Source organism: Ovis aries, chromosome 1, assembly GCF_016772045.2.
Source record: "Ovis aries strain OAR_USU_Benz2616 breed Rambouillet chromosome 1, ARS-UI_Ramb_v3.0, whole genome shotgun sequence".
NCBI lineage: Eukaryota > Metazoa > Chordata > Mammalia > Artiodactyla > Bovidae > Ovis > Ovis aries.
In genome coordinates, this window is record NC_056054.1 from 265,914,816 (window position 1) to 265,931,281 (window position 16,466).

Sequence of the window (16,466 nt, forward strand, 5' to 3'; positions counted from 1 at the left end):
CATCGCCATCATGATCACCACCACCATCACCACCACCACCATCACCATCACCATCACCATTGTCACCACCATCACCACTATTACCATCACCATCAACATCATACCTATCATCATCAGCAGCAGCAGCAGCACCACCACCACCATCACCACCATCATTATCACCAGTAACATCATAACCATCACCACCATCACCATCACCACCATCATAACCATCACCATCATCATCACCACCACCATCACCACTGTCACCACCACCACCATTGCCATCATAATCACCATCACCACCACCATCATCATCACTACCATCACCATCATCACCACCATCACCATCATCATCACCATCATCGCCATCACAATCACCACAATCACCACCATCACCACCATAATCATCACCACCACCACCATAACCATCACCATCATCGCCATCATGATCACCACCATCATCACCACCACCACCATCACCACCACCACTACCATCACCACCACCACCATCATCATCACCACCACCATCACTATTGTACCACCAGCACCATCACCACCATAATCACCATCTCCGCCACCATCACCATCACATCTGTCACCGTCACCACCATAATCATCAACAGTACCACCACCACCATCACCATCACCACCATCACCACTATTACCATCACCATCACCATCATAGCTATCATCATCACCACCAGCAGCAGCACCACCACCACCACCATCACTATCACCACCATCATCGCCATCACCATCATCACCATCACCATCACCACCATCATAACCATCACCATCATCATCACCACCACCATCACCACTGTCACCACCACCACCATTGCCATCATAATCATCATCACCACGACCATCATCACATCTGTCACCATCACCACCACCATCATCATCACCACCATCACCATCATTACCACCACCATAACCATCACCATCATTGCCATCATGATCACCACCATCATCACCACCACCACCATCACCACTGTCACCACCAGCACCATCACCAACATAATCACCATTACCACCACCATTATTATCATCACTATCATCACCATCACAATCACCACCATCACCATCACCACCATAATCACCACCACCACCACCATAACCATCACCATCATCGCCATCACCGCCATCATGATCACCACCATCACCATCACCACCATAATCACCACCACCACCATCACCACCACCATCATCACCACCACCATCACTATTGTACCACCAGCACCATCACCACCATAATCACCATCTCCGCCACCATCACCACCATCATCATCATCACCACCATCACCATCATCACCACCACTGCCATCACCACCATCACCACCACCACCATTATCACCACCACCATCACCATTGTACCACCAGCACCGTCACCACCATAATCACCATCACCACCACCAGCATCATCACATCTGTCACCATTATCACCATCATCACCATCACCATCATCACCATCACCATTATTAGCACTACCACCCCCACCACCACCACCACCATCATCACCACCACCATTGTACCACCATCACCATCACCACCATAATCACCATCACCACCACCATCGTCATCACATCTGTCACCATTATCACCATCATCACCATCACCATCATCACCATCACCATTATTAGCACTACCACCCCCACCACCACCACCACCACCCCCACCATCATCACCACCACCATCATCACCATCACCACCACCATCACCACTGTCACCACCAGCACCATCACCACCTTAATCACCATCACCACACCTGTCACCATCACCAGCACCATAACCACCACCATCACCATCACCATCAACACCATCACCATCACCACCATCAGCATCACCACCACCACCATCACCACCATCATCACCACAGCCATCATCATCACCACCGTCATCACCAGTACCATCACCATCACATCTGTCACCATCACCACTATCATCATCATCACCACCATAACCATCACCACTATCATCATCACCAGTCTTTATCATCACTGCTTGTGTCCTCTGAAATTGATTTCCTCACTCACTTTGATGGGTATACAGTTTGAAAAACACTGCTCCAGAGTATGTGTCAAAGAATGACATTGTTGCATGATGCAGTGTGTATGTTTATCTTTAATTCTATTGGGAAATGTCAAATAGTTTTCTAAAGCAGAACCACCCCGCACACCCATCAGCACTGCAGAAGAGTTCCAATTATTTCCCATCCTTACCAACATGTGGTGAGTACATAGTGGAATCTCATAGTAGGTTTTAATTTGCATTGTTTACTAATGGGAAAGAGCAATTTTTCATTTCTTTATGAGCCATTCCTACATCTTTTCTATGACATTTGTTTTTGAGTTTCTTTTGTGTCATTTGCTTTTCTCCTTTTAAAGTTTGTAGATGTTCTTTATACATTCAGGATATTAATCTTTTGTGGCAATGTCTTTTCACAGTTTTCATCTTTTTTCACTTTCATTCTTGTGTCTTTATATGAATAGGTTTTTTTTTACTTTAATGTAATTTTATGTATCAATCTTGTCATTTATGGATCAATGTTTTGTGTTGTAAGAAATCTCTACTTCCCTTGTGATCATTAAAAAATCTTCTAAATATTCAGTTTAAAATAATTTTCCTTTTATATTTACTTTCCTTTAATGTATTTGGAATGTGCATTATCAACTCAATGGACATGAGCTTGAGTAAACTCTGCGAGATGGTGAAGGATAGGGGAGCCTGGTGTGCTGCAGTCCATGGAATCACAGAGAGTCAGTTACAATTTGACTTAGCAACTGAACAACAATTGTTTTTGACACATTCCAAGAGAAGTCAGTTTCCTTCTTAACTGCATAGATACAAACATTCCTGCACCCTTTGTAAGGCCCGTCATTCACGGCTGAGTTGTACCTTATCTGTGAGGGTGGGCTCAGGGCTTTCTACTCTGTTTGGTTAATCTCTTTGCCTATTCCTCTGCTGTTACTACACTGTCTTAACTATTGAATCTTTTAATACATCTTGATACCTAGCAGGGCAAATTCCCCACCTGGTTCTTCTATATATCTTAATAAATCACGAACATTTGTTCTTCTGTGCAAATCTTGATTCAGTTTGTGAAGTTCAAAAAAAAAAAAAAAAAAAAACCCTCTGGCGCTTTATTTGAATTGCATTGAGCCTGAACATCTTTAGAGACCGGCCATCTTTACGAAGCTTTAGTCTTCCTGTTCATGAACATGATATTTCTCACCATTTGTGAATGTCTTCTTTAGTGAATTTCCAGGGGAAAGGGATCCCCAGTATTTATTCAACAGCTTGAGAGGGGCTTATGGGGTGGGTACAAGGGCATGTTAATTGCTTGGCACTTGCAGAGGCAGCCTCAAGTTAAGAGACACGGGTGCTGGTGTCGAATTGCAGTAGTCTGTGCTGAAGTAAGGGGACACAGGGACACTGCAGCATCTGCTACTTGCCAGGAGCAGGATTTTAATAAAGAAATTCCTATAACTGCAAGAAAAACCCACTTGTTCCAAGCCCGCCCCTTTGCTACTGTGAGCTTTTTATTTTTCCACAAGTGGACGCAAATCAATCATTTCATTTGTCACATTTTCAAAATGACCATCTAGAAGACAATAGTCTCGTTTGCCCACTATGGCTGTGCCACCCAGTGCTTGGTGCGCTGAGCTGAATGGTGTCTCCACAAAATTTATGTCCTCCCAGAATTTCAGTACAGGGCCCTGTTGGGAAATGGGTCCTTGCAGATGTAACTAGTTCCTTGGTGGGTCAGATGGTAAAGAATCTGCCTGCAATGCAGGAGACTCGAGTTCAGTTCCTGGGTCAGGAAGATCCCCTGGAGAAGGGCGTGGAAACCTACTCCAGTATTCTTGCCCAGAGAATCCTACGGACAGAGGAAGCCTGGCAGGCTACAGTCCATGGGGTTGCAAAGAATCGGACATGACTGAGCAACTAACACTGTCACTTTCAAGGTGAGGTCACACTGGAGTGGAGGGCCTAAACCCCACAGGACTGGTATCCTTTTGAGAAGAGGGGAAGGGACACTGAGAAACACATGGGGAGGGGAGCCTTGGGAGGGACTGGAGTGATGCATCTGAAGCCATGGCAACAAGGAGCCATGAGGGGGGCCTGGAAAGATTCACAGCCGCAGAGGGAACCTGCCTTGCCAGGCCACCCCAGGCCTGGCCACCCCAGCCCACCCCAGGCCACCCCAGGCCATCCTAGTCCCCGGCCCTGCCATCGGAGTCCTGGCTTGGTCAGGATCACTCTGGAAGGCCAGCAGCTCAGGGTGGGGTGAGATGATGGTCAGCATCTGAGCTCCTCTGGCGTCTCCTCTGGCGTCTCAGGGAGGGGAATGGAGCTGGAGCTGCCTGCTCCCACCACCCCCTCCCCATGTTTCCTCCAACAGCACTTGTTGAAGCACTGTGCTCCCAGCCCCCAGGTTCTTGCCCAACAGCCCAACCATGAGCCAGATGTCAGTGGGAGGGATTTGAGAGTGGGCAGACACAGTGGCCACTGGCCAGGCTAAAGGCATCTCCCAGGTCCTTCCACCCTCAGCAGGCATTGCAGGAAAACCACTTCTCTACACACAGCCCTTCTGACACCAAATGTGTGGGTTCTCCGCCGGGCAGTGCTGACATTAAGCACCCAGATTCAGAGCAGACCCCACAAGGTAAGGGTTCAGTCCCTGAGGACTGACCCCCAGAAGCCAGGTGTCAGGATGGGGTCCCTCCTTGGTGCTCACTCTTCCATCCAACTTGGTTACAGATCAGAGACTCCCACAAACCCCTCTTTCAATAATTTGCTAGAACAGCTCACAGAACTCAGGGAAGCACTGTACTTACTGTTGGTGGTTTATTATAAAGGACACAATTGAACAGCAGATAAAGGGGTCGAGCAGGGTGCTAAGAAAGGAGCTCCATCCCCAAGGCCTGGGGCACATCAGCCGCCTAGAAGGACAGGGAACTCACTAAGCCAGACCCTCTCTGAGCTCTGAAATTTCATGGGCAGTTTCTGTGGGAGCTCCAGTACGAAGCACAGCTGATTAAATCATTGGCTATCGCTGATTAACATTAACACCACCTCTAGCCCCTCTCCCCTCCCTAGGCCTTTGCCCAACTTCTAATCCGGTGGTTGGTTCCTCTGGCAACCAGCCCCATCCTCCCAGAGTCGCTTCATTAGCATAAGCTCAGGGGTGGATGAAAGCACTTCTCATGAAAAAGAAAAGATCCCGTGTCACCCCGCCCCACCACTCAGGGAATTCCATGGGTTTGAGAAAGCTCTGTACCAGAACCAAATGTCACAGGTGTCACAAAACCCTTTGAGACAAAGTCTCCATGACCCTGTGGGTCCATTCCCAATGGGCTTTTTGTCTTGGCCCTAGGTGTACCATGTTGGAACCCTCGGCCCAGCTGTGGGGGTCTCCTGCCTGCCCCATCCCCAGTAGCCCTCCTTTTCTGTGGCTTGACTGGGAGCACTAGAAGTTCTCAGGGTGGTTCCTGCTCAGGGTCCTCCCATCTGAGTCTCAGCAGGAGCAAAGCTAAAGTAGCCTTTTACCTGTTATTTTTGAAGTTTAAATAAAGCTTACTAATTTTGACCACCACCACCACCAATGACTGGAGAAGGGCACAGCAACCCACTCCAGTATTCTGGCCAGGAGAATCCCATGGAGAGAGGAGCTGGCTAGGCTATAGTCCATGGGGTCACACAGTGTTGGACATGACTGAAGCAATTTAGCACACACCACCAATGGTTGTAATCTCAGCTAACTGCTATTTACTGTGTGCTCCCAACCAGGGTGCAGACGAAGAGAGCTGACGTCCCAGCTGTCTCTATTGAAGTGCTTTTAATAGCGTTACTGACTTGTAATTGTCACACAGTAAGCTGGAGATAAAGTGTGCACTGGCTGTGTGTGTACCCCTGGGAATCCATCACCACTATCCACACAGTGAACAAATAAATCGGTATGTGATTGGCAGAGGCGTCCTGGCCCTCTGTCTTCTGTGCTCCCTGTACCCGCCCCACCCAGCCCAGGCCCGGGTCCACCCTGCGGTCCCCCCAGGACTTCACATGGATGAAGACATGGTGTGTCCTCCCTGTCTGGATTCTTTCTCCTGGCATGATTTTGTGACGTTTACTGCATTTAGTGCAGATCAGTAACTAATTCCATTTTATTGCAGGGCGGTGCTCCTCTGCAGAGAAGTCCTCCCCAACAACTGACAGGCACGGAGCATCTCCTTCACTCCCACAGCTCGTACGCTGCGTCCCTCTGCACTCGCCTCCAGCCTGCCTTATGCTCCTTGCCTATATTCTTCTTCTCAGAAAGTATTATTGCGGGAGGGTTCAATAAATCTAGGTAGCTGATGTATTGTTCATGTCTTCTGTGCCCTTATTGATTTTTCTGTCTATGTGTTCTAACAATTACTGAGTATTGTTGACATCAACCACAGTTGGGAATCTGTATCTCCTTCCACCCTTTTAAGTTTTGCTTCCTGTATTTGAAGACCATTGTTTAGGAGCCTGCTCATCCATGACTGTGAGCTCACAAAACTGACTCCCTCATCTTTACTTAGTGTCCCACTTTATCTCTGATAATATTCCTTCTTCTACAGTCTTGCTCCTCAGCAGAAAAGCTAGACAGTGTATTATTGCCGACAAAGGTCCATCTAGTCAAAGCTATGGTTTTTTCTAGCAGTCTTATATGGATGTGAGAGTTGGACCATAAAGAAAGCTGAGTACAGAAGAATTGATGCTTTTGAACTGTGGTGTTGGAGAAGACTCTTGAGAGTACCTTGGACTGCAAGGAGATGCAACCAGTCCATCCTAAAGGGAATCAACTCTGAATATTCGTTGAAGGACTGATGCTGAAGCTTCAAGACTTTGGCCATCTGATGAGAAGAACTGACTCATTGGAAAAGACCCTGATGCTGGGAAGGATTGAAGGCAGGAGGAGAAGGGGCGATAGAGGATGAGACGGGGGATGGCATCACTGACTCAATGGACATGGGTTTCAGCAAACTCCAGAAAATAGTGAAGGACAGGGGAGCCTGGAGTGCTGCTGTCCATGGAGTCATGATGAGTGGGACACAACTGAGCGACTGAACAACAACAACAACAAAAACTGTAGGTGGCCAGATAGCTGCTTTGACTTTAGTTTGGTTAGTGATTGAATGGGATTTTTTTTTTCATCCTTATACCTGAACCCTATATATGTCTATATTTAACATGGGTTTCTTATAGATATACCATAGATTTTTAAAGTCCAATCTGACCATCTCTATCTTTTAACCTGTGTGTTTAGACCACTCACTTTTTAAAATGATAATTTTGCTAGATGTCTTCTATTTGTTTAAACTGGGGTGGTTTTTTTTTGGTTTCTCTTTTACTCTTTTTCTGCCTTCTTTTGGTTAATTGAACATTTTTCTTAATCACTCTGCTTCATGTCCTCCCCTTGACTTACTACTTTTATCTCTTAAAAAAATTTAGTGTTGTCCTTGGGTTTACAATATAAATCTTAAATTAATCAGAGTTTACCTTCAAGGATAGCCCCCTAACTCCTCTCCCACCACTGCCCCCCCCTCCGTCTGTCCTGATGTTATGGTCATATAAATACATTTAACTCTCACTTGTGCTATTAATGCAATACAGTGCTACTGTTTTTACTTTTCATAATTATAAATTATAAAATTTATAATTTTATAAATTATAGCAGCTATAATTGATAGCAATTAAAAATAAGGGGAAAAGATCTGTCTTATCTTCATTTCTTGCATTTTTGGTGCTTATGTTTTGATAAAGATCCAGTTGGCAGACTAATATCATATTCTTTCTGACTGATGAGTATCATTTATCACGTCTCATAAAGCAGGAATGCCAGGAGTGAATTCCCATAGTTCTTGTTCCTCTGAGATAGTCCTGTTTTAGCTTATAATTTTTAAAAGTTTTTTAACTGGTTCAGAGTTCTGAACCAACACTTGTTTCTCCCAGGTCTATAAAGATAGCCCTTTGCTGGCATCTTGCATGCATGGTTTCTGAAGGGAATTTACTGTAACTCTTATCTTTATTTCTCTGCATGGAATGCACATGTTTTTCCTCTGGTTTCCTTGGAAGTTTCTTTTTTCACGTCTTTTATTTTTTTTCAGCAGCTTGAATATGTTTATGCTAAGGGATTTTTTTTTGTTTGGTTTTATTTGTTTGTTTGACTTTGGGGCACTTATCCTGATGCGTCTGCTCTGAGCTGCTTTGATCTATGGTTTAGTTACTTTCTCCAGATATTTCCTCTACTCCTCCCTCTGTCTCTTTTTTCCATCAAATTGGATTCCAATTTTACAGACTGTTTGACATCGTCCCACGGACCTCAGACGCATAACTCTGTTTTTTTCTCATTCTGGGTTCTCTTTGTGCTTCAATCTGGATACTTGCTGTAGAGTTACTTCCAGATTTGTGGAATCTTTGCTTGGCTAAGCGGCATTTACTGACCAGCCTAACGAAACCATCTTCATCTACCTATCATGTTTTCCAATTCTCGATGTTATCCATGTCTTTCTGTCTCACTGTTTCCATCTCTTTTCAGGAAGCACATTATTTTAAGCAAATGATCGAAAACAACTTAAATCTCATTAATAGTGGGATCATTAAGTATGATTCCCACAGAATACATGTGCAACAATTTAAATAAATATGTATAAGCTGACGTGAAAAGAGCTATTGTGTCTACACGGCAAAGTTTAGAACCATGAGTGTTACCTCGTGCATGCTTTTAAAATTTCACTAAACAACTTTCTAGGTTTATAAAGTAACAAATATGTATGAAATGCGTTTTTGAAAGCCAGCAAAAGGTTAGTGATAAGGACTAATTTTGAGGGGGGCTGAGGCGTGGAGGCAGATGGGGGGCCCTTATTTGTAACATTTCGGGTTTTCAGTGATCTACAATGGAGCTAGTTCAGTTGGGTCCCTCTCCAAGTGGGATGAGGGTGAGTGCAGGAATGGTGGTCGAACATGTCAGGACGGAGGCTGGAGGCTGTGTTGGGTCCCACACATTGTTGGGTACAATGCAGTCCCACCCTGGAGGCTCCATCCTGGGCTCCAGCGTCACTTGTGAAATACGCCTGCTTGCCTCCCTCCTTCCCTTCTGTTCCGCCATGCACGCCGCAAAGACACCATCCCTGGGCAGGGATAGGGGCCTGAATTCTCCTGGAGGGAAGTGGGAAGACCACAAATAAATAATGGACACACGAACAAATAAAAGAACAAGAACATTATTGAGAAGCGCTCTGCAGGAAAGTCGAGTAGCCTGATGTGGAGGTGAGTGCTGGGCTGCTGGTGGCCATCAGAACTGCTCAGAGGACCAGGCGGCCGGGCTGAGATGCGAGGACACTGAGTGTGGGGGCAGGGCAGACAGGACACAGGCGGCGCCCTGGCTGAGTCAGGGTCGATGCTCTGATGCTGCTCTTGAGTGACAGCAGACACAGGTTGTGTGCGCACGTGTGGTGCTGGGGGTGTACATGCAGCTGGGGGTTGGTTTGCACTGAGCAGTCACCCCAGTCACCTGGGTGGGACAAGCAACACTGATTAACTTGTCTGAACGAGGCCGTGCCCCAGGGAACAGAAGGGACCGGGGGTGCTGTTTCTGCTGGAAGGCTGCCAGGTGGGCAGGAAATGAGGGGACAGAGGGTCACCCAGACCCCTTCCTTCTACTCACAGGAGTTGGCAACGCGCACTTCCTTTGTATTGATGAGCCTCAGTGGGGACTAGGAATGTCCCAGGTCATTAGAGGATGCACTTGAGAATTCAGGGGCCCCTCCCCTTTCCCCCGTGATTCAACCTGAGCTGAGGCATTTCCATGCAGCAGGGAAAAGAGGAAATGGCACTGCCCAAAGTTAATAGAAATGTGTATTTATGAAGCTTTGGCAGTCACTTCTAACAGCAGGCTGGTCACCTCTTCGCTCGTGTGCTTCCTAACATGGTGCTGTGTGGTGTTCACGGGGTGGGACACGGCTTTTCCACATACACATTTCTCGTTTAATTAGATTTTTCTTGGGGACGTAATAGTCCGTTTCACGTCCGTGTCATCATTACTTGCTGTTTTCAAATTCTGTCAACAAATCCTCCAAGAAAACCAGCTTCATCGGCCGCCCCACCTAGTGCCCAGCGCTCTGCTGGTTGGAGGCTGAGATCCAGGTGAGGCCACTGGGAAGGGTTCGGACCTGCCTGCTGCAAAAGGCAGTGGCAATCCTCTCCTTCATCTGGCGGGTAGTTACTGAGGGTCCACCAGAGGCGGGTGTCTGGAGCTGCAGGTGAAAACACAGAAGTTGTGATGCCTGGGCCTCAGGCAGACACTGGCCGTGAGGGCAGCAGGCTCGGAAACTAATAAATATGCACTCCCACCCTGATGTGCCCGGTGGGGAGGAGAGAAGAAACGGGAGCAGCAGAGGAGGTGGGGGGCAGAGTCCATCAGAGGCCAGGGCCCAGGGCCAGGGTCGGCCGCTCCACTCTCAGACACTGTGGACGGGCGATTCGGGCCTGAGGACTGACATGTGACAGGCCTGGAGCCAGATACGATGTTGGATACACTTTGTGTTGGATACACGTTTCGCAGCCGGCTCTGTCTACCACTTTCATTTCCCCAGTGAAAAATTACTTCTGTCTTGGAGCAAGCCCAGTGGCGTCTCTGGACACGAGAAGAAGCAGCTCGGGCAGAAGTCAGATGTCCTCCCTTTCCTGTCCCTGGCCTTGCTCTGTCTGCTGGGCCCTCGGGCCCTCCTCTACACATGTTGTCTCTCCCTGCACAAACCCACAGTCCCACCCAGGATGCGCCCATGGAACCAGCAGCTGCCCACCGCCCAGGTCTGACCGCAGCTGGTCCCTTGTCATTGGAAAAGCCCTGTATCGATTGAAAACACAAACACCCAGCGCTGGCCGTGGAGGGGTGGAGCCTCTGTTTCCATCAGTCAAGCATCCTGTTCTTGTGGGTCCCTGCTTGGTGGGTGTCCCAGAGACCCCAAGCCTGTGTGTCACCGGGATGAGCTGGGAGGAGCACAGCTCTTCTGTGTCATCTGTCATTTCTCCCTGAGGAAGAGCTGTGGGGCCCGCTGCAGTGGAGAGGGCTGGGAACCGCATGAGGCACAGGAAGAGAGGCCAGCGCCCAAGGACAGCCCAGCTGAAACTTCTCTCAGAAGGCTACCCACCCCTCAACCATACCACATGTTCCAGAATTGCGCTGCACTCGGGCTGGCCCTCTCCCCAGCCCCCTTCCCACCAAGGGCCCTTGCTCTTGGATACCCTTCCCCCACCCCTCCAGAGCCCCTGTGGAGCCCCCAAGGGCCAACCCTCCCCTGCTGCCCAGACTGTACTCCAAGGACCTCCCAGCACCAGGCACAGCGGGGGTCCTCCTTCTCTGGGAGGAGCTGACTTGGGTCTGTCTCTCCTGGAGGGCAGGGCTGCCTGCACGCAACTTGCACCCGGTTCCCGGTGGGAGGGGGGGGGAGTCTTTGTGAAGGAGGGCAGGGAGACACAGAATCCAGTGCGCTTGCACGCATTTGGGGTCTTACTGTCTTCGTACATGTTTGTAGTTTGTATTTTCCTACAATGATGGCACATTATTGATATTTGTGGATATAACAAAACTCTAATAAAAAAAAAGATGCAAAAGCCACGGGAACTGTGGAGACACCTAGCAGTGAGTCTGTGATAAGACAGTCAGTGAAAAAAATAAGCGCCAAGATGTGTATTTTCACAGCTGTAAGTTCAGCAGTAATAGTGTTTCACAGTAAAAAGGCCACTTGTGTATTTTTGAAGCTGGCCTTCCCTCCAAAGCCCACAGAGGGGGGCTTGCCCCTGCTGGGGGCCTTCCGACCTGAGAGAGGAGAGACATGGCTAAACCCCAGTCCCCAGTGTGAGCAGGGACACAGCACTGTCGTCCTAGTCCAGGTTCTCCTTCCTGGAACCACGGTCAGGCCCAGTGACTTGGGTTGGGAGGGCAGGGGAGAAGGAAGAGGTTGAAGACCCCTGCCCTTCAACTGTCTTACCCTGGAGCAGGGCTGCAGCCCATGGCCAGATGGACAGATGGCTGCAAGGCCAGGAAGGGACGCTTCCAGGACCCAGTACGTGCCTACCACAGACACGAACACACCACACACACAGGGACCTGAACACACTGAAATCCCACAGGACCTTACAGGGACCTCCGGGGTACAAAAGCCCTCCTGTGCTCCCCGGTCCTCATTTGTAGAAAAAGCTCAGATTAGAGCAGTTACTAATTAGAGAAGCCAGGGAACCAGAAACAAAGGACAAGCAGCCAGCCCACAGCAGCGGTGATAGCGCCAACAATGGTCAGTGATAAAGCAGGGTCCTGGCTTCTCCTCGAGGGATGCGCACAATCTGACCCATATCTTTGTTCTGCAGAAACCAAGACCCTGCCCAGGTAGAGGAGGGGGACCACATGCTGACCACAAGCATGCAGACCCCAGACTGACTGGGACAGAAGGTTGATGATACTGACTCCTGATTACCTCATCACCAACCAATCAGAAGAAAGTCCATGAGCTGCAGCCCTCAACCCAAATGCTGCCTTTTCTGAAAGCCATCGGGTAGTTTGGGTCTTTTGAACATGAGTTGCCTGGTCTCCTTGCTTGGCACCTGCAAAAATAATCACTGTGGGGGCTCCCCTGGTGGTTCATCAGTTAAGAATCCACCTGCTGATGCAGAGGACACTGGTTCGATCTCTGGTCAGGGAAGATGCCACATGCTGCGGAGCAACTAAGCCTGTGTGCCATGACTACTGAGCCTGTGCTCCAGAGCCTGCAAGCTGCAACTACTGAGCCCACGTACTGCAACTGCCAAGACCAGCGCGCCCTAGAGCCCACGCTGTCCACAGAGCAGACGCCACCGCAATGAGAAACCTGCACGCTGCAACAAAGAGCAGCCCCCACTGGCAGCAACTAGAGAAAGCCCACACATAGCAACGAAGACCCAGCACAGACAAAGTAAATAAATACATCTTAATAATAATAATAATAATAAAAACCCCACTGTACTCTCCTTCATCACAACACAGCATCAGGCTTTGCTGTGATCTGGCGAGCAGACCCAAGCTCTATCCAGTAACAACACTGACAGCCACACATGCACACAACTGCACACAGTCATAGGAACTGCTCACACCCAGACTCGTGCACCCACTGCACACACGCCTACTGACAGACACACAGGCACATGGACACCACCCAACCCCTCCATCCACATAGACAGCAAGTTTTGCACTTCTATTCAATGCTGTTCGCTTTCGTTTTTAAAAAATGTAGTCATAATCCTCTAAGTTGCTTTCTCTCCTCGCCGCCATGGGCCATAAGCACCCTTTTCATGGGACCAGGAGAAGGACTCCAGGTTCGGAAGCAGGTGATGACGGAGAGGTGAGCAGGTGGACAAGTGCAGCCAGACAGGACAGACACGGCCTGGGCACCCATCAGCCTTTGAAGACTGGAGGGGGGAGGGGGGATGATGCCACGGGACTGGAATCCCAGCAGGCCCTCTGCTAGGGCTGCAGGGCCCAGGGGTGGGGGTGGGGGGTGGGGGGTAGAAGGAGGGAGGGAGAGAGGGGCTGCGGGCCACTGCAGGAGGCTCCAGGAGCAGCTTGCTGGCCAGGACCTGGGGAGGTGGTGGTTGAGAGTGGGTAGATACATACAGGAGGATGTGGAGGGGGCCAGACCAGGGGCTTGTTTTCTAGGCTGATCTAGGCTGAGAGATGGTGAGGTTGGGGCTGCCGATGATGCAGGGAAAGCCTAGCAAGGCGTGGAGAGGCCCAGAGTCTGCACTGCAACAGGGCTCAGGGCTCCAGGCAGGAGGGAACCAGGATCAGGAGGTGGCACGGAGAAGGAGCGGGGTGACTCCAGAGGGCTTAGCAGAGATAATAAGCCAAGGGCAATGGCCCTGGGACCCCTGAATTTGATGGCATCAGGGACCCTGTTTTTTGCAAACCCTGAGGGGATCAGATTCAGGGAAATGTGAGTTTACTTTAAGAGGCCGATGTGAGGGGCTCTGGTTGCCTGGAGAGGCCTGTGGGTGGTCTGAGGACAGGACCCCTTTAGCAGCTGCCTGGTGGAGGGAGGGACTGAGGTCAGGCGGTCACGTGGGGGTTGGGAGCACAGGCCTGAGGAAGAAGAAATGACCAGAGCTCCCAGAGTGGCAGAGGCTGGGGGAGAGGGAGGTGAAGGGGCTGGGGGAGCCTGGAAGGCTAGGGTGGGGTGCAACTGGACTTCCAGCAGGGGGAGGGGCCTCCCAGACCAGGTCTTGGGGGCTGGAACTCCAGGGCAGAGGCCTCTTGGGGTGCAGGGCCCATCCCCTGGGAGGGTTCCAGAAGGGGCGCAACGTGGGGAGTGGGGCCTGGGGATGAAACCGTGCTGGGCACCGAGCCCGTGAGGGCAGCGAGGACCGGTGGGTTGCCACGACGCGGTCACTGTGTCCGAAAGGGTGGGCAGAAGCCCAGCTGCCCTTTCCTCCAACCGCCGCCCCCTGGCGAGTAACGTCTTTGTTCAAATAGCCCTCCTTTCCGCTGCCGCATCGGACTCAGGACCCAAGGACCAATCCCCTGATTACAGTCACCTTCCCAAATAAACGCAGGGCTGTATACCCGAGGTTTGGAGCCAGAGACCCCGGGTGCCGTCGTGGGCAGCGGTAGGGGCAGGTGTGGCTGAGGCGGCGAGAGAAACACTGCGGCTCTAGAGGAAGGGTGCTAGGACCCTGGGACAGGCCGATGAGCCAGGTCAGGGGTCCGAAGCCCTCTCCTCGTTTACTCCACTCCCCGGGCCCAGGGCCGCGTGCAGAGCTCGGCGCCCGGCCCTGCCCCTTGCTAGGGCCCGTCCCCACTTTCTTGCCTGCTCCACCCCTTGCCCACCCACCGCCCCGCCCCGCCCCTGCCCTGGTCGGTCCTCGCGTCCCAGGCCCGTCGTCCCGCCCCCTGACCAGCCCCGCCCCTGCCCGCCCCCCCGCGCCCCCCTCCCGGCCTGGCCCCCGCGGCGGCCAGAGCTCCGCCGGCCGATCGGGTGCACCGAGGCTGAGCTCGCAGCATCCCGCTGCACAGAAGTCCGGCTCGCGGAGCATGGCGCCGAGGTGCGGGCCGCGCAGGGCCACGGACAGGCGGGGGCCGGGAGGTCGCACGGGCTGGGAACGGGGGCGTGCGCTGTGCCCTAACCTGTGGCTTGTGCCCGCAGGTGGCCTTGGCTGCAGCCGCGGCGGCGTCGCCTCCTGGACTTGCTCGCCCACCTGGTCCTGCTTCTCGTGGTCAGCACAGCGTCCGCCGAGCCAGGTAAGAAAAGTGCCGACACGAAAGTGCCTGCTCTGGGCACGCCCGCCTCCGGCCGCACTTTGTGCGGATCTTCGGCCGGTCCCAGGCGGCTACGGCCTCAGCCCAGCCCGTATCGGCTTCGGTCCTGGGAGGCGGTCCCGGCTCTGCCCACGCTTGCAGTTGGCCCGCGGGCGGCGACTGGAGGGTGACAGGGTCGGGCCGGGGCCGTATGTCCGGAGTGTCCTCGACTGCGGGCTTCGGGCCACCTGGGAGCGCCCGGGACCGGGGAGCGGGCTGGGCTGGGGATGGTGCCGACAGTGTGCGTCCTGAGATCCTCGTGTCGTGACCAAACTTTGGCGACTCTGCGGGGAAGTTGGTGCGCTCGGCGGACAGCGCTGCGGCAGAGGGCCAGCGAAGGATCCGCCGAGGTCGCGGTGGCGGCGGTTACACGCGCTGTGGCTCGGAGACGCCCGGGCATCCGACGCCCGACCCCAGGCCTGTGTCGCCGTCACCGGCCTAGTCCCACCCAGCGCCTGGGCGGCTGCAGCGGCTCGTACCTCTGGGACCCGGCGTTGCCGCGCCGAGTCCGGCCGGTCTCCCAGGAGGACAGCGCGGGGCGAAGCGCAGCCGTGTGGTTTCCAACCTGTCGAGGCAAAAGTGCTCAGGTTTCCCCAGGGCCAGCCTTTGTGCGTCGCTCGGCCCCGGGCCCCAGGCCTCTGTCCCCGCGCCCTCTGCGGTGTCGGGTTGCGCGCGGTCCCTTTGATGCGGCCGAGCGCCGAGCAGCCGCCGGGAGAACAATGCGCGGAGGTCCGTTGTTTGGCGGCGCCCGCTGGCCGCTTCTCCCGCGTGGACCGCAGACGGTGCTCCGGAAGGCCGCTCTGGTCGCACGGAAACTCCCTTTGCTACCAGTTTGGGGGACCCCGTTTCCACCCAGACGGCCGCCCGGGTCCTCGTCCCAACAAGCCCGGCAAAGTCCCAGGAGGAGCTCGCAGTGGGGGGAGGTGCCGGACCCGAGGGGAGCCCCCATCCCCAAAGAGTCGGTGTTTTTTCACAGGTAGACCGTTTGCTCTGACACCCGTCCTGGGCAGCCTGCTTCTCGCGGCCAGAGAGACTGTTGACTGTGGTCACCAGAGCAGCCACACACCTGCTGCCACAGCTGGCCGGGGAGGGCGATGAGCTGGGGAGGCTCCTGGGAGACAGCCGCGGT

General features: G+C 52.2%; 2 protein-coding genes across 4 annotated transcripts in view; one reads left to right on the forward strand and one right to left on the reverse strand.

Moving 5' to 3' along the window:
• Positions 1–425: 425 nt before the first annotated feature.
• Positions 426–15,394, reverse strand: LOC132658605 (uncharacterized). The gene is made up of 2 exons (XM_060406294.1): positions 15,167–15,394; positions 426–10,268 (listed from the first exon to the last, which is right to left on the reverse strand). Exon 2 carries the CDS (start codon positions 1,203–1,205, stop codon positions 513–515), a length of 693 nt encoding a protein of 230 aa, XP_060262277.1. The 5' UTR covers positions 1,206–10,268; positions 15,167–15,394; the 3' UTR covers positions 426–512.
• Positions 14,997–16,466, forward strand: part of COL18A1 (collagen type XVIII alpha 1 chain) — a 91,988-nt gene continuing 90,518 nt past the window's right edge. For all 3 annotated transcript variants that reach the window (XM_042237849.1, XM_027961156.2, XM_027961167.2), the window contains exons 1-2: positions 14,997–15,084; positions 15,186–15,280. Coding sequence is in view for 2 of the 3 variants with exons in the window: in XM_027961156.2 (XP_027816957.1) it covers positions 15,074–15,084; positions 15,186–15,280 (106 nt within the window). In the remaining variant the exon portion in view is untranslated. The remainder of the gene's footprint in view (positions 15,085–15,185; positions 15,281–16,466) is intronic.